This window comes from Dromaius novaehollandiae, chromosome 10, assembly GCF_036370855.1.
Source record: "Dromaius novaehollandiae isolate bDroNov1 chromosome 10, bDroNov1.hap1, whole genome shotgun sequence".
NCBI lineage: Eukaryota > Metazoa > Chordata > Aves > Casuariiformes > Dromaiidae > Dromaius > Dromaius novaehollandiae.
Window position 1 is genome coordinate 216,451 of NC_088107.1, and position 18,678 is coordinate 235,128.

The window sequence follows — 18,678 nt, forward strand, 5'->3', positions numbered from 1 at the left end:
TAAGAGAATACAGTGCGAAGGCGTGTACCTACCTCATTCCAGATACTTTAAGAAGTTCAAGGTGTAATGCTCCTTTTCTCAGGAAATGTTCTGAAGAGCTCTAAGGAACCTGTGAAATCGTATCAATCCTAGCTGTATTTTTAAAGTATGTAGCATATCTCCAACCCAATATATATCAGAGATGGGGTCCTGACTTTTTAAAGTAGGGTCCAGGAAAGAAAATGAATCTGATTAGAAGAGAAAGTTCCATGGCACTAAAACTGCACTAGGTGCCATATGAGTGTTCACTGGGCAATAAGTGAGGGTTGTCAGTCAGATAAGTTTAGGCAATGATGCTTAGCATTGAAAAGGGTGTCTCAGGCTTAGAATTCATAGATCAAGAAGAAACAGCTCCTTTCTTACCCACGCTAGGGACTGATATCCCAGGTTAAATAGGGAGAAGTAAGGAAAGAGGACAGGCTGACTTCTGCTTTTGTTTTCTTCCCTGAGGCCTTTTGCACTGCATTCCCAATAGTCAAGAAGCGTAACAGCCCATCAGCATTTCGAAAGAGAGCAGAACATGGTCACATGCATCTACTCGCAATGGGCTTTTTGCATATTTCGTCTGTCATCAGTGCTTCTTGTCAGTAAAGTGCCCATGGAGCCATCAGTACTTCTGCATTAACTGGCCATTTTTTTAAAGAGCTGCATTGGTCTCAGAGCACTGTTTGACCTTGATTTCTCTGTGCCTGTCTCAATAGGTCACCCAGATTCTTAGCAACACTGATTCGGATACCAAGGCCTCCCTTACCGTGTCGTGTTTGGGAGAAGGAGACTGGAGCAACCTTGGGCATCCTAAATTTCAGGAAATTATTAATCTGAAGCTGAATCCTGATCCAGTTCTGCCAGAAATGGATGGGGTGTCTGAATTTGCAGAATATGTCTCTGAGACAGTTGACGTGCCATCGCCATTTGATCTCCTGGAGCCACCCACCTCAGGGGGCTTTCTGAAGCTTTCTAAACCCTGCTGCTACATATTTCCTGGTGGAAGAGGTGACTCTGCTCTCTTTGCCGTCAATGGGTTTAACATCCTAGTGGATGGTGGCTCCGACAGGAAATCTTGTTTCTGGAAGCTAGTGAGGCACCTGGATAGGATTGATTCGATTCTCCTGACCCACATCGGTGCAGACAACCTGCCTGGTATCAACGGGCTGCTGCAAAGGAAAGTTGCTGAGCAGGAGGAGGAACAGTCCCAGGGCTCCACCAACTACAGTGACTGGATGAAGAACCTCATTTCTCCCGAGCTGGGTGTGGTTTTCTTTAATGTTCCTGAAAAACTGAAAATGCCTGAATCGTCCATGAAAGTAAAGCGGAGCATTGAAGAAGCTTGCCTGACCCTGCAATATCTCAACAGACTTGGCATTAAATCAGAGCCTCTGTACAGGGTGGTGAGCAATACCATTGAACCTATCACACTCTTCCACAAAATGGGAGTGGGTAAGCTGGACATGTACATTCTGAATCCTGTCAAGGACAGTAAGGAAATGCAGTTTCTAATGCAGAAATGGGCTGGTAATAGTAAAGCAAAGACTGGCATAATTCTCGCAAGTGGGAAGGAAGGTGAAATCTCTGTTCCCTATCTCACATCCATCACAGCCCTAGTGGTGTGGCTGCCAGCTAGCCCGACAGAGAAAATTGTAAGGGTTTTGTTTCCTGGAAATGCTCCTCAAAACAAGATACTGGAGGGTCTTGAGAAACTCAAGCACCTGGATTTTCTGAGGTACCCGGTGGCTACTCAGAAAGATATCTCCTCTGGAATGCCTCCACCTGTGCTGAAGCAGACCAAAATTAAACAAAGAACTGACAGTAAAGAGAGCCTTAAATCTTCCCCTAAGCCATCTGTGGCAAAGCAAGCTAAGAAAGAAGAGGCAGTTGAGGAAGGGATTAAGGAGGTAAAACCAGAGGTCATAAAGGATGCTAAAACTGAGAAAAAGGTTAAAGAACAAGCTGAGAGAATTCTTGAGAAACCTGTAAAACCTGAAAAGATAAAGACAGAATCAAGTGATTCTCTCAAAGCTGAGAAAAGAAAACTAACAAAAGACAAGGTTGGCAAAAAGCATCTCAAAGAGAAAGTATCTAAACTGGAGGAGAAGAAGGACAAAGAAAAGAAAGAGATTAAGAAGGAGAAAAAGGACTTAAAAAAAGATGATGTAAAGAAAGAGGAAAAAAAAGATTCAAAGAAAGAAGACAAAAAGAAAGAAACTAAACCAGAGCCAAAAAAAATGTCTAAACCAGATTTAAAACCATTTACCCCAGAAGTAAGAAAAACATTATACAAGGCAAAAGTTCCAGGCCGAATCAAAACCGAGAAGATCAAATCCAAACCTGAAAAGGAAGTACCTGCCGAGCTGAAGACTTCACCATTGCAAAAGACACCTTTACAGATGGAGCCAGGAGTGACTTTCATGGCTGAACAGAGGTTGGTCCTGTCTTCACCAGAAGACCTTACTAAGGACTTCGAGGAACTGAAGCATGAAGAGAAAGAGGACCTGCAGGTGACTCAGGAGAAGTCTGATGTTGAAGTTAGTGATATGAACATGAGAGCACCTGAAGCAGAAATAAAAGTGTCCCCTGACATGATTGCTCAGAGTCACCTTGAAGCTGATCTGATTTTGAAAATGAGCATTTCTGAAGTGGGAATAACTACTACTGATATGGAAAAAGAATCACCAGTAGAGGAAAAGGCAGTTCACCAGCTAGAACTGAGAGCAGGTCAAGTTGAAAAAACGGAGGATGAAGGAACAGCAATGGACAAAACTCTTGAGACGAGATACTTCAAGGAAAAAGCTGGGCAGGACAAGGAAGTTCAGCTGTTGCCGGACAGACAACAGATACCATCACACACGGACCTCATGGCCGAAGTTGTTCAGTCAGCAGCGTCCAGAGAAGAAGAAAAGGAGGAAGAGGCAAAAATCTGTTTGGACACAAAGCAGAGGGAAGCAGAAACAAAGACTTGTGAAAAGTATATTGAGGGGCCAGAGGTACAGGAGGAGGGTGAGAAGGAAAAGCGAGAGGATGTGATAGAAAAGGCAGAGCTGGAAGAAAAGGAAGAACAGTACATGAAGGCAGAGAAGACAGAAAAAAATAAAGATTTCTATGAGTTGAATCAGGATGAGAGGGAGGACAAAATATTTACTGCTAAAGAAACAGAAAAAGAATTTAGTGAAGTGGGTGAGAAAACCAAATCACTAGCAAAGGAGGTAACAAAAGAAGAGTCCTATCTGAGCAGTCTGCCAGTCCCACCGGGAGCCACAGCAGAACATGTTTCATACATCCAAGACGAAACTATCCCAGGCTACTCAGAAACAGAGCAGACCATTTCTGATGAAGAAATACATGATGAACAGGAAGAGAGGATCCCACACTTGAAGTACGATGTCAACGCATATGACATTTCTGTTCCTGACCACCCAGGCTCTTTTGAAGCAGTACATGGAATACAAGCCATGCCAGCTTCTGACCTTGCAGCCAAGGGCTATACTGGCCAGGAGTCTGAAATCCTAGCGTATCCTACAAACATTGTGGCAGCACCTCTAGCCGAGGAAGAACATATATCCTCTGCTACCTCCATTACAGAATGTGATAAGCTTTCATCTTTTGCAACTTCAGTAGCAGAAGATCAATCTGTTGCGTCTATAACAGCACCGCAAACAGAAGAGACTGGCAAAAGCTCTTTACTTCTAGACACAGTAAACAGCATCCCCTCATCGCGGACTGAAGCAACCCAGGGTCTGGACTATGTTCCCTCTGCTGGCACAATATCTCCCACATCTTCCTTGGAGGAAGACAAATGCTTTAAATCTCCACCTCCTGAAGACTTCCATGCACTCACAGAAGGAGAGAGAAAACCAGAAGCTCAAAAAAAGGATCTTCGTGAAGAGGCAGAGGAAGAAGAGGAGGAAGAAGAAGATGGTACGCCAAATATTGAAATGCCTGAGAAACTCAAAGGTCATTACAGCGCCCCACTGTTTGCTCACCAAGGACATCCTGAGAGTGTTTTAACCAATGTCCCCACAGAAGCGATGCAGACTTCTGGTCTACCATTACCCACTGAAGAAACAACATTTTCCCAGGTTGACGCTGCCTCTGTAGAGGCTGAAGAACGATGCATGAGTCCTGATGACAGCACAGTCAAAATGGCCTCTCCCACCCAGTCTGGCCCCACTAGTGCAGGACACACACCTTTCCACCAGTCTCCAGTGGAGGAAAAGCTGGAAACAGTAGATTCAGACCTATTTGAAAAACAAACAGATGCTGCTGCTGAGAAATCGGAGGGACAAACTGTTGTGGCGAAAGGAGTCAAGAGTGAAATTGAACCTCTCAGAGAAGATGAGGTGTCTGCAGCTCAGTACGGACATGGAAAGGAAGCGCCTGGCCCTGCACAGCACAAGCTGGACTTGGGCAGTGACGTTCCAGCGTCTCCCGAGGAGGAGGAGGAGCAGGAATCGCCCCTGGGAAAGGAGGAGCTGCCCTGGCTCTCCTACCACAAGCAGGACACGGTAGTGATAGGGGAGGAGGAGGAGGAGCGTTCCACACTGCCTCATCCCAGCGCAGATGCGTTTTCAGAGCCAGAAAAAGAGCTAGGAACGAAAACCATAATGGAAGGATTGATGGGATTTTCGAAACGTCTCTCCGTCGAACCAGTCTCTACTACAGATGTGTCTCTAGGAAGCATGGATACGCCACGGTTCACAGACCAAAGCAAATATGAAAGTGACAAATCTTCACAAGTTTCCCCAGATGACACCAAGTCACTTTCTTTTACAGAAGAAAGTCTTGGGAAAGAAAAATCTCCAGATATTTCTGTTAAGGAACTAGCAACTGAAGAAGGGAAGCTGCTCTGTTTCACAGAAGACATCTCAGAAGAAAAATCTTCTCGTGTTTCCATTAAAGACATTTCTCCAGAAGACACCAAATCCATTTCTCTTACTGAGGAGAGTCCCAGCAAGGAAATCTCTTCAGACTTTTTTGTTAAAGGAATTTCTCCAGAAGACACCAAATCTCTCAATTTCACAGAAGAGATTTCTGCTAAAGAAAAAACTTTGTCTGACTTTACTGACAGATTCCCTTCAGGAGCTGCCAAGTCCATGCTTTTCACAGAGCAGAGCCCGGCTACATGTGAAAAATCCCTGAAAATTTCTGCTGAAGAGCTCATTAAAGAAGTGTCAAAATCTATTCCTTGCCCAGAAAGTAGCTCGCTTAAAGACATATCACCCAGAGATACTTCAATCGAAGAAATGTCTCCAGATGATAGAAGTTTGTTTTCTTTAACAGAAAAGGGCCCATCTAAGGGAAAAACTGCAGGATTGCTCTCTCAGGAAATATCTCAAGATGTGAAGGACTTACACTTTACAGAATCTAGCCCAATTCAAGATAAAACATCTTCATGCATTTCTACTGAAGATGCAAAATCTTCCAGGTTTACAGAAGCTGAAGAAGAAAAATCTCCAGAAATGGAAGATTTTTATGTGAAAGACTTGAGTTATGAGAAGAAAGTGTGGTTCCCAGAGGAGGTGGCGGAGATCCCTGTTCAGGGAAGCCGACAGAGGTACGACAAGGAGAGAGAGAGCACATTCTTGGATGAGGTACCAGAATATGAAACAAAATCCCTTCCTAAAATGGGAGAGGAGGAGATCTTGGCTGCGGCAGCGCCTGGCAGACACACCTGGGGAAGAGCGGAGCGCGAAGCCTGGGGCGCTGCATTTGAGTATCTTCAGGAAGGAGGAGACACTGGAAGAGCGGGGCTGTTCACCAGTGAGGAGGAGGAGGGTCTTCGGCATGCTGAAGACAAACCCGTGCTGCTGCAAGCAGAAGCAGAACATTTCAAAATGGGACCGTGTGACTACCAAGAAGACACACTGAAGGGTGCCAAGCCTACAGCAGAAGCAAATAAAGTGGAAATAGTTCCTGCTGACATCGTTTTCCCAGGAAAAAAACAAGTGGACAGTCCACCTCTGTCTTCTCAGTATCTCTCTGGGGAGGAACATCAGGCCAAAGCATTAGCTGGAGACGAAGAAAGGGAAGAATTGTTATTGACATCTAAACAAGATTACTCCTACCTAGGCGATGATGAGAAAGCTGTCTTAGGTGTCTATGCGAAGTCACTAGACCAAGCACGGACAGCGTCTCCCCTGTCTGTACTGGCTAGCACTCTGGAAAAGCAGACCTACGCAAAACCAGAGCCAGAGAGGCCTTACAAGACAGATCAGTGCAAGACACCTTTACAGGAGGAAGTCCCAAAGAAGGATACAGAGAAGAAATCAGATGCCAGTGGTCCATATCAGGAAATAAACTCTGAAAACAAGCCAGATGATAGAAAGCCAGAGGATGAATGTAAATCCACCGAGGCTCCTCGTGAGTCTGAAGACGACAAAGAGCAGACGGCAGCAGCATCTGCTCATCTGCACCCCGCAAGACCAGCAGAATACGAATACGTAGCGACTTCCCCAGAAGAAAGTGCTGCAGGGTCAGGTCAGCGCGCACGTGCCCCTCTAAGACGAGACGCTCCTCAGAAAAGCAGCGCTGCTGTGGGTCATGCTGAGGCTGTCGGCTCTGCCAGCCAAGCAACATCTCCTCCGGGATCCTGCTCGAGGAGCCCCTCTGAACCTCAGTCCTGTGACCAAGAGGTCTGCAGACCCGGCGGTGATGACGGTTACACAAGAGCAGAGCAAGAAGAAAGAGAACCAACTCCCTACCCTGATGAAAGAAGTTTCCAGTATGCTGACATCTATGAGAGGATAATTGTGTCTGGAGCTGGGCTTTCCTCCTTCACATCCAAAGGTGCAGATAGCCCAGGTCAAACTGGCATGTTGCCAACAGCAGCAGAACTGATCTCTCAGAAAGATCAATTTTATCATGTCTCTGCTAAAGAAGAGGAGTCCTGTCTTTATACCTCTACCGAAAAGGAGCTGTCATCTCCAGCATCCCCTAAAGATAAATCAGGTTCATCCTTTGAGTATGCAGACATCCATGAAAGATACTCACCCTTGCCTGAAATAGATAAGCCCAGGACACCCGAAGTTCAGGGAGAACTGAAGGTGTCCTCTGCTTCGCCGGAACTGGGCTCTCCTCTGCACCCGTCATCTGCAAGCACAGCATTTGCCTCTCCTACAGACGTGATTGACCCATTTCATCAAGAAAAATCCGCTGCATATATTGACGCTCCTTGTCCAGATGAGAACATCATTTTGTCTAGCCAGGAGCAGAGATCTCTATCCCCAAAAGCCGAAAGCCCAAAGCCCAAAGACATACACTATGAGAAAGCAGGGCAAGGCGAAGAAAGCACGAGTGATTCAGAATTAGAAAAAGGTGCTAAGGAGAAATCCGAAAAGGACTCCAAACTGCCTGGCCCTGTCCAGGCTGCGGGAACTGTCTGTGCACACTTCTCACTAGTGGAGAAGTTTCAAGTGTCAGAATCACCTCCCCAAAGCAAGCGTCAGGAGTCCCTTTCATCCACTTCCACTGCCTCTTCGCCTTCTGATCCGGGGTGGAAAGAGGAATATGGAATTAGCAAAACTGCATCAGCCACAGTTGTGGGGACATATGTTGCGGGTTACAGTGACCTGCCAGACATAGGCACAGATAAGCAGGCTTCAGAAACGTACTCTTTAAGCCAAGATTCTTTGCAAAAGAGAGAGGATGCTGAAAAATCCATTAAGGAATCACAGTTCTGTGTAACAGATTATCCAAGTACAGAGATGGTCTCCAAGTGCTATGAGGAAGCCATATACTTGAAATCTGCTTCTGAAAAACAGAATGAGGAGTACAGAAAAAGTCCAACAGTAGAGGGAATAGCGATGGATATCTCGTCTGGATTTGAATGCTCTCTGCTAGGAAAGAGTGAAACATCTGGTGTGCACAGACATGAACAATCCTTATCAAGCCATTTAGGGGATGTGTCTCTTACTTTAAAGGTTCCTTGTGCTTTGCTTTCGGACAGGGGGAAGAAAGATGAGTACTTGGAGGTTTCTGAGAAAACTGGCAGTCTCGACTCATCTTTTACTAAACTGTCACCGCTGAGTCCATATGAAGAAGATAAATTGTTCTCTAAAGCTATGGAAAGAGACTCTGTGCCCCAACAGCAGCTGAAAGATGACTCTTCCAGCCTGTCAGAGGAACCTTCGTCTGAAGCTACCACTCCTGTGATACCAAGCACAGCAGAAAGTTTCTACTCCCACATGCTTTCCACATACACAGGAGCAGAACTAGGTACCAGGAGCCTTTGGGATGTGTCTCCACAGATTCCAGATAAGACTGTGAAAACACATTCAGCTGAAACCAAAGACTTTGTGTTTGCTGAAGAACATGGCTCTGCATTCACCGGTGGAATGGATGACAGCACTCTGCCATGCAGACGTGAGAGCCAGAGCTCACTGCCCGCACCATTCTCTGCAGAGAAACAACAGCAAGCCTGTGCAACCAGTCCAGAGCAGAAGTCATCGTTTACAGAACAGCTGATGACAGTGACATCTCTTCCTGACATGTTGACAACATTTCCTCCTCATCAGCATGAAGATGAAACCGCAGCCAATGGTCCAACAGAGGTGAGCACAAGTCTGCAGGCTTTCCAAAGCACACACCATGCAGCAGAGGCAAAAGATGAAAAAACATATCCTGAGTCTGACAGCAGTTTTTCTCCATGCACAGGCAAAGAGGACACAGAGAGGCAGAGCCGTCCTTCCTCTCTGATGTCTCCCGAACACAGTTTCCAGCCCTTTTTCCCAGACGTGCAGAGGGGTGGAAGAGCAGAGGACCGTGGAGATGCTTCCCATGAGATGGAGCCATATTTAGGAGGCAGTTCAGACTATGGACAGAAATTTTCCTCATGCGAATACAGGCACAGGAAGGGAGAGCTCTCTCCTTCATTCATCAACCCTAGTCCTCATGAGCTCTCCGAAGACAGTGACCTCTCACAAGAGGAAGGCCATCCTTCAGTGCAAGGCAGACCACCCCATACCAGTGGTAGCCCTGCGCAAAGCGCGACAGTGGAGGAAACCCCCCCAACATCAGTGAGTGACTCCGGAACCTCCCAGTCAGACTCTGATGTCCCACCTGAGACGGAGGAATGTCCGTCAATCACAGCAGATGCCAACATGGACTCGGATGAAGATGCCGATTTCCTCCCGGTGGACAAAGCTGCTGGGAATGCGCATCATGCCAGTGCGAGGTCCAGCCATGATCCTCAGCCTGTTCCAATGGTAGATCCCCATCCCCATCCTCCTCACCCTGATGTCTGCATGGTAGACCCTGAAATGTTGGCGAATGAGCAAAGTGTGAGCAGAACTGATAAAATTGCCAAAAAGGACATGAAGGAAAAGAACAAAGGTGTGAGGAAGCCTTTGAGCAAACCCAAATCATCTTCTCCTGCCCGAAAATCAGATGTCAAAGGGAAACGGTCACCCACTCCTGTGAAACAGCCATCAGACAAATCTCCAAAATCTGCCACTGCCAAAAAAGAAAGAGATGGAGGAGAAAAGCCAAAATCACGTAGTACACTCGTGCAGGCTCCTCACACAGAGGATGAGTTGTCCCGAAGTAGTCACAGCAATCCTGGCAAAAGTCTTGTTAATGGCATCAAAACAAACCCTGGTAAGAAATAGTTCCTTAGGCATGCTTTTTCGCTTTAGGGTCATAGAGAAAAAGCACTGAGTTAAGTAGAGCAGAACAGTGCCTAGGACTTCCTAGTCAGGCATAAAAAGTTATAAGTAGTGAGAAGGTAGAGAGGGTGTCGTACATGTCAGTGGGAAAAAACCAAACAAACCCAAACCCTTCCAGAAAGCCCTGCAGAGCTGAACCCAAACACTTCTGCAAAGAGTCCTTGGTGACCTAGTTTGTGCTGGGAATTCAGAAATATCTAGGCTGCGATTCAGTGACACCCGGGGGCTATTTCTGTGGAGAGGTGACAGGTCTTTAGAGGAGTTGGGTGCTGTTGAAGAGATGCTGGGGATGGAGAGGAAAAAAGTGTGTGAGAGAGAGAGTGCGTGTGCGTGTGCGTGTGTGTGCGCGCGCGTGTGTGTGTGTGCGCGCGCGCGCGCGTGTGTGTGTGTGTGTGTGTGTGTGCGTGCGCGTGCGTGTGTGTGTGTGTGTGTGTGTGCGTGCGCGTGCGTGCGCATGTGTGTTTTAAGAAGTGGGGTGACCTCTCAGCCTGTGAGTGAGGTAAATGCATTGCTCAGGACAGAGCTAATGCTCTTACTTAGCGCACCAGGTGCCCGCCGTGGTCAGATACTTCCTTTCTTCCACGGGACAACGGTCTTTGTTGCAGCTCTTTCTGTGTGGACCCGAACAGCAGCCTGACAGCCTTGAAGACTGTGGTCTTCTCTTGTTCCTAAACAAAAAAGGTTTGAGGGAGGGAGTCAGCCTCAGGTATCTGTGCAGCCCGCGGGCCCTTTCCAGGCGGTCACACAGAGACCAGGGCTCTGCTGGTGTCTCCTGGTGCTGTTGGTACTGGATGGTACATTACCCCAGCAGCCCCGATCCGGGCACCGCACAGCCGCGGAGGAAGCCGTAACGCTTTGCTGGGGGATACTGGTGCTGAGGGTAAGGCAAACGTCAGCAGGCAGGAAGGGCCGCGGAGCACCAGGGAGGCTGAAACGCTGCAGTCGCAGCATTTGCCGTTGCAGGCAGTGCGCAAAGACAGGGCACAGGCGGAGCGGGACCGGGGCGTTCCTCCTGGTCCGTAGCCGCTGAGGAGAAGGGGCCCCGAAGACAGTCTGTGTGCATGTTGCAAATACAACGTGGCTAAGAGCAGCTGACAGCACTGACAGCAAAGGCAAAGGAGCCGCTGAGCAGATGATGCAGGCTCTGCTCAGCGTCGCGGTGAGCGAGATGAAGGCAGTGCGTGGAGAGATGCAGTGGCCACGGTGCCAGGCCCGGTAAGGCTCTGCAGTGTCACGGGGGCTGAACGGGGGCTGAGCCGGCTGACTTTTGTGATTAGCTGAGAGACACGTGGTACAGTCAAGAGAGTGCCTGCGCCAGGGCATTAGCAGTGTCTTGGTGGCATTGCGCAGAAAGGACGGGCAAGATGCAGTGTCTGGATGTGTGAGCCCGAAAGAAGCTGTATCTTTGAAGCAAAGATATAGGATGGAGGGTTTGTGCACAGAGCAGTGGTCTGTGTTGCCCAAATCAACCTTGGCCCGAAGACTAGACAGCCATAAGAACGGCTGACACAGGCAGCGATTTGTTTGTTTGTTTGTTTGTGTAGCAGATCAGCAGCACAGTGAGTTGTCCATGCTGGTAGTTAATGGCTTTATGCTGATAAAAGAACCACCTAGGGCCAGTACATGGAGGGGAAAAAGAGACCGGAGGCCTCTGTGATTCCGCAGACAGCCGGAGGCAGGGAGAGGGCAGTCTGTGTGTGCGTGTGTGTGTGTGCGTGTGTGTGTGCGTGTGTGTGTGCGTGTGTGTGTGTGCGTGCGTGTGTGCATGCATGTGTCTGCATGTGTGCGTGTGTGTGTGTGCGCGTGTGTGTGCGTGCGTGTGTGCCTCTGTGTGTGTGTGTGTGTGTGTGCGTGTGTGTGTGCGTGTGTGCGCATGCATGTGTCTGCATGTGTGCGTGTGTGTGTGTGTGCACGTGTGTGCATGCGTGTATACCAGCACTTGTTTGGGCATCTCTAATCTTGTGAACGTAAGCTGCAGCAAATGATGAAGAGCCATGCAAAAGTAGTAGCAGTGTTGCTAGGAATAAGTAATAGCGTCCTCGGAACAGCAGCGGTTCACAGGGATGGCAGGACGGAGTGTCCAGAAAAAGAGACTACTGTAAAACCCTAAGACTGCATATAAAGGCCGTTAGACCAGCTTTCTTTGGCAAATATATGTTATTAAGCAACAAAAAAATAGGACTCATTAGCTAAATATTGATTGGGATAGCAACTCTACAAAGGTTAATAATAGGGACTTTAATTCTGTTCTTCAGGAAAGAATTCTGAGCCTAGACCCTTCCAGTCCCACCCCAAAGACCAGCTCTCCCTTTCCCTCCCGACAGCTGCAACAGCGCTGGCCCCAGCGGTCCGCTCAGATCACCTCTGGGTAGCAGAGCCTGGCTAAATCTTTTAACTTGGTCTCTGAATTCCAAGTTCTTCCCTGCTAATTCGAGTGTTTATCCTTTCCAGAAAGGTTTTTGATAGCCTCTGCTTTCTTTTTTTTTCCCCAAAGCTTCCAGTAGTCCTAAGAGTGGTCTGTCTGTGCCCCTGGGTCCGCCTGTCTATGTGGACTTGGCATATATCCCCAACCACTGCAGCGGCAAGAACACGGATCTGGAGTTCTTCAAGCGGGTTCGAGCGTCGTATTATGTCGTGAGCGGGAATGACGCAGCCAGCGGTGAGCCCAGCCGCGCCGTGCTGGACGCGCTCCTGGAAGGGAAGGCGCAGTGGGGCGAGAACCTGCAGGTAGGACGTGGCCGTGCCGACGCGTGGGGGACGCTCCTTGTGCCACAAGCGCCGGGGAGAAGGGGCACGTCAGAAACGTACCCAAAGAAACACCGAGAGGACCCAAATGGGACTGGGAATGCCCTGCTCTGCAGTGCTGCAAGAGTAGCCGTTTGGTGTTTCCGCTGTGACGGGAGCCCTGTTTGTTCCCGTGAAGGGGGAGGAGGACAACACCTGTAGACTGGGGAGACTGGAAACAGACGTGTTCTCCTTTCCACGTCCTTCTGAGGGGGGGTTGTGTGTGTGTGGGGGGGGCCGTTAGAGATCACTCACTCACCTGCTGCAGGATTAGCCTAGCCTCAAACAAAACGGTCCCATGCTCAGCCTGAATTATCATGCCGGTGTCCCAGGCCCTGCCTGGCATTGTTGCTAGCCTTGCACGCTGAAGCTCTATCCGATGGCAGCGTTTTATTAGTGACTTTAAATCTGGGTGTTCTTCCGCACAGTTCTTGCTTAGTCAGGGTTGCAGGAGATCCTGGCGGGCACTGGTTCTGAGGACAGCTACCAGAAAGTCTGTATGTTCCTTCAGTTGCAGCAGCCTCAGATTTCAAGGTCCCTGAGTTGCACTTTGCATCAGCGCTGCATTAGAGAACCTGACATCTGAAAGACATTAAATGGAACACGCAGCACCAAGGGGACAATGTTCCAAAACCGATAGGAAATTTTAGCCTCAGGTCCTATGGGCATTGTTTATCACTGCAATTGTTCTCAAACAATCACCCCTACTGCTTTCTCTCCGCAGGTGACATTGATACCAACACATGACACTGAGGTGACACGAGAATGGTACCAGCAAACCCATGAGAAACAGCAGGAACTGAACATCATGGTACTGGCAAGCAGCAGCACTGTTGTGATGCAGGATGAATCTTTCCCAGCCTGTAAGATCGAGTTCTAAATCTCCCAGCCACACTTTGCACTCATCCATTGACTCTCCAATCATCGATGCAACATCAGAGATGCCATCTAATCACAGTCCAGTTCTTCTCTGGTTTAGTCCTCTACATGGTTCCCATTCGTCAGGCAATCGGGTACCCATCTAGCTCAGCACTGGATGTCACGAGAGAGGCGGGGGGGGGGCGGGGGGGCCTCTGTAATATTCTGGACTGAACCAAGAGTTTGTGCAAGGGCAGTTGCAGGCCAGGGGCACTTTCCCTTTCCCTGCTTCATTCTGCTGCCTATGCAGTATCTGTAGAGTATCTTGGCTGCCTTGCTGCTGTGAGAGCTTGTTCTGCTCTCTTCCTGGCTGCCTTGCCCTTTGACTCGTAGCACCCTGAAGCTCATCTTTCCAGTACGGGCTGAAATGCTGCTGCTGCATGAAGACAGTGTTTGGGGGGCAGAGAAGGAAACTAATTTGCAAAGAAAACAGAGCAAGGAGATGAGGGAAGGCCAAACCCTCCAACTGGTCACAACACTCCTGAATAACGAGACCATGAAGGGCGTTCTTCCCTCTTCCACCCGGAGCCCATAGGTGTTCTGCAAAAGGGGACCTGTACTCCAGACAGGCAGAGTCGCTGCCTGCCAGCTCTGCAGGTTTCTGTTCTGAGTATTTGGCTGTGGAATGCTGTAACACCTGCTCCCCCTTCTCGCCGTGCTCGAGGGGCTGGGCTGAAGGATGTGCTGGTTCGAGGGCACTGGGGTGCAGGGGTGGGGGCTCAGTCTGTTGCTCTTTGCTGTGAAGAGCACGTTCCCACTCTTCTCACCTGAGCTTTGCACACATGCAGTGGCTGGTGTGCTCCTGCCCCTCACCAGGGTAACAGCAGGAGGCACAGGGGGGCCGTAGCCCAGTCACGCTCAAATAATAACCAAAACGCACAACTACTGAACCCTCTAAAGCAGAAGGGCTGAAACAACCCTGGCCTCTGTTGGCCTCTGATGTACTGACAACACCCTGCACTTGTAAACCAAAGGCTTTCTTGGGGAGTGCGGTGAGGCAGCTGACAAACCTACGCACTGTACGAAGAGATGCTATTTTCTGGATAGCGTAGCTGATGTGTGCCAGCCCTGCAAGCAGTGGCAGTAGTCTCTTCTCTGCCTGTATGCCAGAGATCCAGCTTCTTAACCGCATTCAACTTTTTTGCTACCCTGAGTGTGCCTAGGATGTGAGGAATAGAACCTGCTTTGCAAGGAAAGGGGACCCCTTCCCAAAAACATTTGGGGAAAGTAGTTTAGTAAATGTGTGTGTTTGCTCTTAGTTCCTCCACAGCTGCAGCAGGGACATGCGTACTTGCGTTGCCAGCACAGCTGAGCCGCTGGCAAGACACGCTGTGCAAACATGCAATTGCAGCTGGCAGGCCATTGCTTGCGTACCTGTTGTGGGCTTGTGTCCTTGCACTTCGGAGCGTAGCCAGGTGCCACGAGTGCACCGTTGCCGCTGAACAGTCACCCAGAGCCTCCTTGGCATTCAAAGCAATTCCAGCTGTTGGCTTCCAGCACCTTCGGGAGAGCAGCTCAGCTGCTCTGAGCTTGCAGCACCGGGGAGCCTTTGCCACCTCTCAGCACTACAGGAAGGTCTTGTCACAGGGAGGACTTTTATTTTGCCATTTAGTAAGACAAAGAGAGTGGCAGTAGGACATGCGCTGGGGAAGGGGACATAAGATAAAGCAATGCGTCAAGGCTTGGCATACAACTCAACGTATTTCCATCTGCTTTGCTACCCACTGCGCTTGGCCCTGAGCCCAGATCTGGCTCCGGAATTAGCATCCTGGACTCTGTTGTGCTTGCCTGGGACGCTTTAGTCTCAGTGCTAGTTTTCTGGCAGCTGCCATAAAGGAAATGCTGCCTTAGAAGCCTGCTCCTAGGACTAAAATGGGATGTCTAGGGAAATCGTTTATTTTGCATTTAATTTATATATTTATTTTTTGATGTTAAGCTACATTTTGCGTGGATTTAATATTTTAATTTATACACATTAACATGGCACTGTGTGCTGTTGGTGTCAGTTCATAGGTTTCTCAGTGCAAATACTCAGATGCTGTGATTTAAGAAACAACAACAACAAAGACCACAGACAATTGGGTAGAGCATTTGCTGGCAACAGAAGGGGTCTCTGGTTGAAGCCTGCAAGGCTGTGTCTAAAAGCAAGCACCTGCAAGACAAAGCCTGAGGATAACAATCCCTCCCTCAGGAGCAGCCAGGCCTTTTGACACAGGCCTTGTTAGAAGCATATGAGCTTACTCAGGGATTTACCAAATCCCTGCCTTGTGCTGTATTCACTTAAACCATTGGATCACAGTGCATCTGCCAGAAGAATAAATGCCATTCTCTGTAATCCAAAGGGGGGTCAGCGTCTACGAATGTTGGGTACGGCAAACAGCTGCAGGCAGTAACAGACCCCCTCCAGTTTTCCCCTGGACGCTGCTCGGGGGTTTTGCCTTCAGGGCTTGGGGAGACCCTGGCAGACCTGCTGAGGGGACGGCTGAGGGCCAGCCGCAGGGGCAGGATGCCTCCAGCTCAGCAGCCGGCAGCCAGAGGGACGGGTGTTGCATCCTCATTGACTGGAGCCCTGGATCCCTCAGAGGGGCTAGGAAGTAAAGCTAATGCACTAACTTTAGATAGACCCACACGTGAATGTTTCTCAGTTTTAAACTTGAAGCAGTTCTGACTAAGAAGCAGCGACAGTGAGGCTCTGCAAGGTGCCTGCATCCTCCAGGCAGGAGCACCGCCGCGGGCGCGTGTTCCCCCGAACGCCTGCCCTCCGCTCGCTGTGCTGCTCCGACAGCTGTATCCTACACCACTTCGCTTCCCTGTCCTCCAGACTCCACACCTTTTTCAGTCTTTTGTAGCAGTCTGTGCTGCCTTCCGCTTCTCTCTGTCTTCAAAAACTGTGGGGAAAAAGACTTGTAAAAACGCCAACTTTGTCAAAGGTCTGAACCTGCTCAGCCCTGTGAGTGGCTGCCGGGGCCGGCAGGACCCATCCAGAGCCAGAGGTAACAACACCGTAGAGAAAACATTTAACTCTGCTTTTGCTTGTTTCTGCATGTGGGCAACAGCGCGTAATCTTCCTGTATGTAATAGGTAAAAAAAATACTATTTTAAACCTATAATTAAAAAAGTGAACGTCTTAACTGTATTGAAATGGCAGCTTGTGCTCCTAGCTTCTTTCTATGCTGAATGTTTTAAAACAGAGCCCTGATTCTTTTCTTCAGCATCATGTTTCTATTTCAATTTAGTTCCTTGACTTCTGTTCTTCTGCCCCTTTCCACGTGAAACGCTGTAACTAAAAACTGTCAAGGGAGGAGCCCAGAACATTAACAATAAAGCCACATTAATTGTGAACAAGAACACTCTCAGCTGTTTTAAACTGTTCTTTAGGCGAGTCCACGCTGCAGGCAGGGGGGCACAAAGATGCTGCTGCCGTACCAGCATCCTTCCCCCCGATGCTGGCCAGCCGCGTCGCAGCTGAAGAGCTCAGGTGAGCCCAGGCTTTTCCGCTGCTGACACCTTGCTCCACGCCTTCCCTTGCAGCTGCTGGAACTGCCCGTAGCCCCAGCGAAGGGGCAGCCGCACCGGGGAGACACCCCTGCCCCGACAGCAGCCTCCCTCCGTGATCCCAGCGCAGTAATTCACAGCTCCAGCTTCCTCCTCTTCAGAGGAAGAATCCTGCCTGCTCGCGCACGACCAAGAGCCCAGGCCTGAACGCGGCCCCATACTCGGCGCGGAGCCGTGCTCGGGAGCCTGCCCCATGGATGCCCTTGCTGCCCCGTGGACGCCCCTCCCTGCTGCCCCATGGATACCCCTGCTGCCCCATGGATACCCCTGCTGCCCCGTGAACGCCCCTCCCCGCTGCCCCGCAGTCCCCGACGGCTGCCGCGCTCCTCCAAGAGCCTCGTGGGAGCCGGCCAGGCAACGCGCCAGCGCCGGGGATTCAGCCCGGCCCCTGAGGCCGCCCAGGCCCCGACGGGGCATCCCACGCTGCAATCCCCACTGCAGCAGAGGACCTTCGTACCTCTCCCCAGGCTGCCTCTGAAGGGAAAGGTCAATTCGTTTCAGCTCTTCTGCTCCTTAGCAGAAACTAGGACAGCAGCCTTGGGCTCTGCCTGTGCTAGATACCGGTCAGGAGAGGCTGATGCCCAACCAGCTCTGCTCCTCTCTGGGTGTCCCTGGGAGGAACCACAGTGGCACAGCCGAGTGCAGGGAGCAGGGGAAGCAGGCACTGCTCTAGGACCCTCGGAAGAGCGGACAGAGTTGCCACACCATAATACAGCTGTGCAGCATGTTGCAAAGAGCTTAGGGCAGCCTGGAAAGCTGTTACTAACAGGAGAGGGACCACAGACCATTTCCATGAACCAGAAACTATTTCCACAACCACTTTCCATCTCAACAGTACATGGACATACTCCTGCTAGCTGAAAGGCCCGAGGGTGTACAGAGAAGGGTGGCCTGAGCACCTGACCAGCACCATCCTGCGGAATAGAGCTCCCTGCCTGCCTGTGTAGGTGGACCACGCAGGCCGCGGTGAAGACATCTGTTCTGCAGGAGAAGGGAGGCAAAGTCAGAGTTAGCATAGCAGAAAATGCAGTAGGTAGAGTGCAGGGACATGGTGCAAGTCCCATAAGTAGGTCCTGAGGCACCAGTGCCCCTCCAGCAAAGAGCAGGAGGACACTGAAGCTGGAGTCTTTCAAGTGTCACTGAGACCTGGATACCAGCATCGGTGCTGACCCAGCGGCAGGTCTGTAACAGGGAAGCAGATCAGCACAGGCTCCGGAGCAGGCCTTGGCTTTGCCGGGGCTGCAGTTCAGTGCCAAACCGGACTTTAGTCAAATCAAACGAGGCAAACAGCAAGCCCTCCAGGCTCCTGGGCTGTCTGCTCCTCTGCGCCAGCAGACAGAGCAGGCATTAGCGTGGTGGCACTGGAGCAGCGAGTCCTTCTGGACCAGAGCACTAGGGGAAAAGGGGACACGCACAGAGGATAAAAAAGAGCTGTCCTCTGCTTGCGAGTTGTGTTCCTCACTTGCTGGGTAGGACTTGGGAAAGTAAGGATTAGTCATTCATGGGAAAGTCACATGGCACTGAGTAATCAGAAGAAAGGAAAAACAAAAGGCAAGTTCCACTAAGGCAATGACACGGCCCTCACTTAATCAGTTCTTTCAGGATTTGCAAACTGCTCAGCCAGAGGAGGGCCCAAGGCAGCAGCAGCAGCACGCAGTTCCAGTTCGGTCTTGTTTCAACAGTCAGGGCTGCCTGCGCCTCGCCAAGCCAAGGATGCAATGACGGC

General features: G+C 49.9%; 1 protein-coding gene across 2 annotated transcripts in view; it reads left to right on the forward strand.

Moving 5' to 3' along the window:
• The window catches only part of MAP1A (microtubule associated protein 1A), a 72,743-nt gene extending 55,996 nt beyond the window's left edge, over window positions 1–16,747 (forward strand). For both annotated transcript variants that reach the window (XM_026115563.2, XM_026115565.2), the window contains 3 exons: window positions 741–9,627; window positions 12,190–12,422; window positions 13,204–16,747. In XM_026115563.2, the coding sequence (XP_025971348.2) occupies window positions 741–9,627; window positions 12,190–12,422; window positions 13,204–13,359 (9,276 nt within the window). In that variant the 3' untranslated portion in view covers window positions 13,360–16,747. The remainder of the gene's footprint in view (window positions 1–740; window positions 9,628–12,189; window positions 12,423–13,203) is intronic.
• The last annotated feature ends 1,931 nt before the right edge of the window (window positions 16,748–18,678 follow it).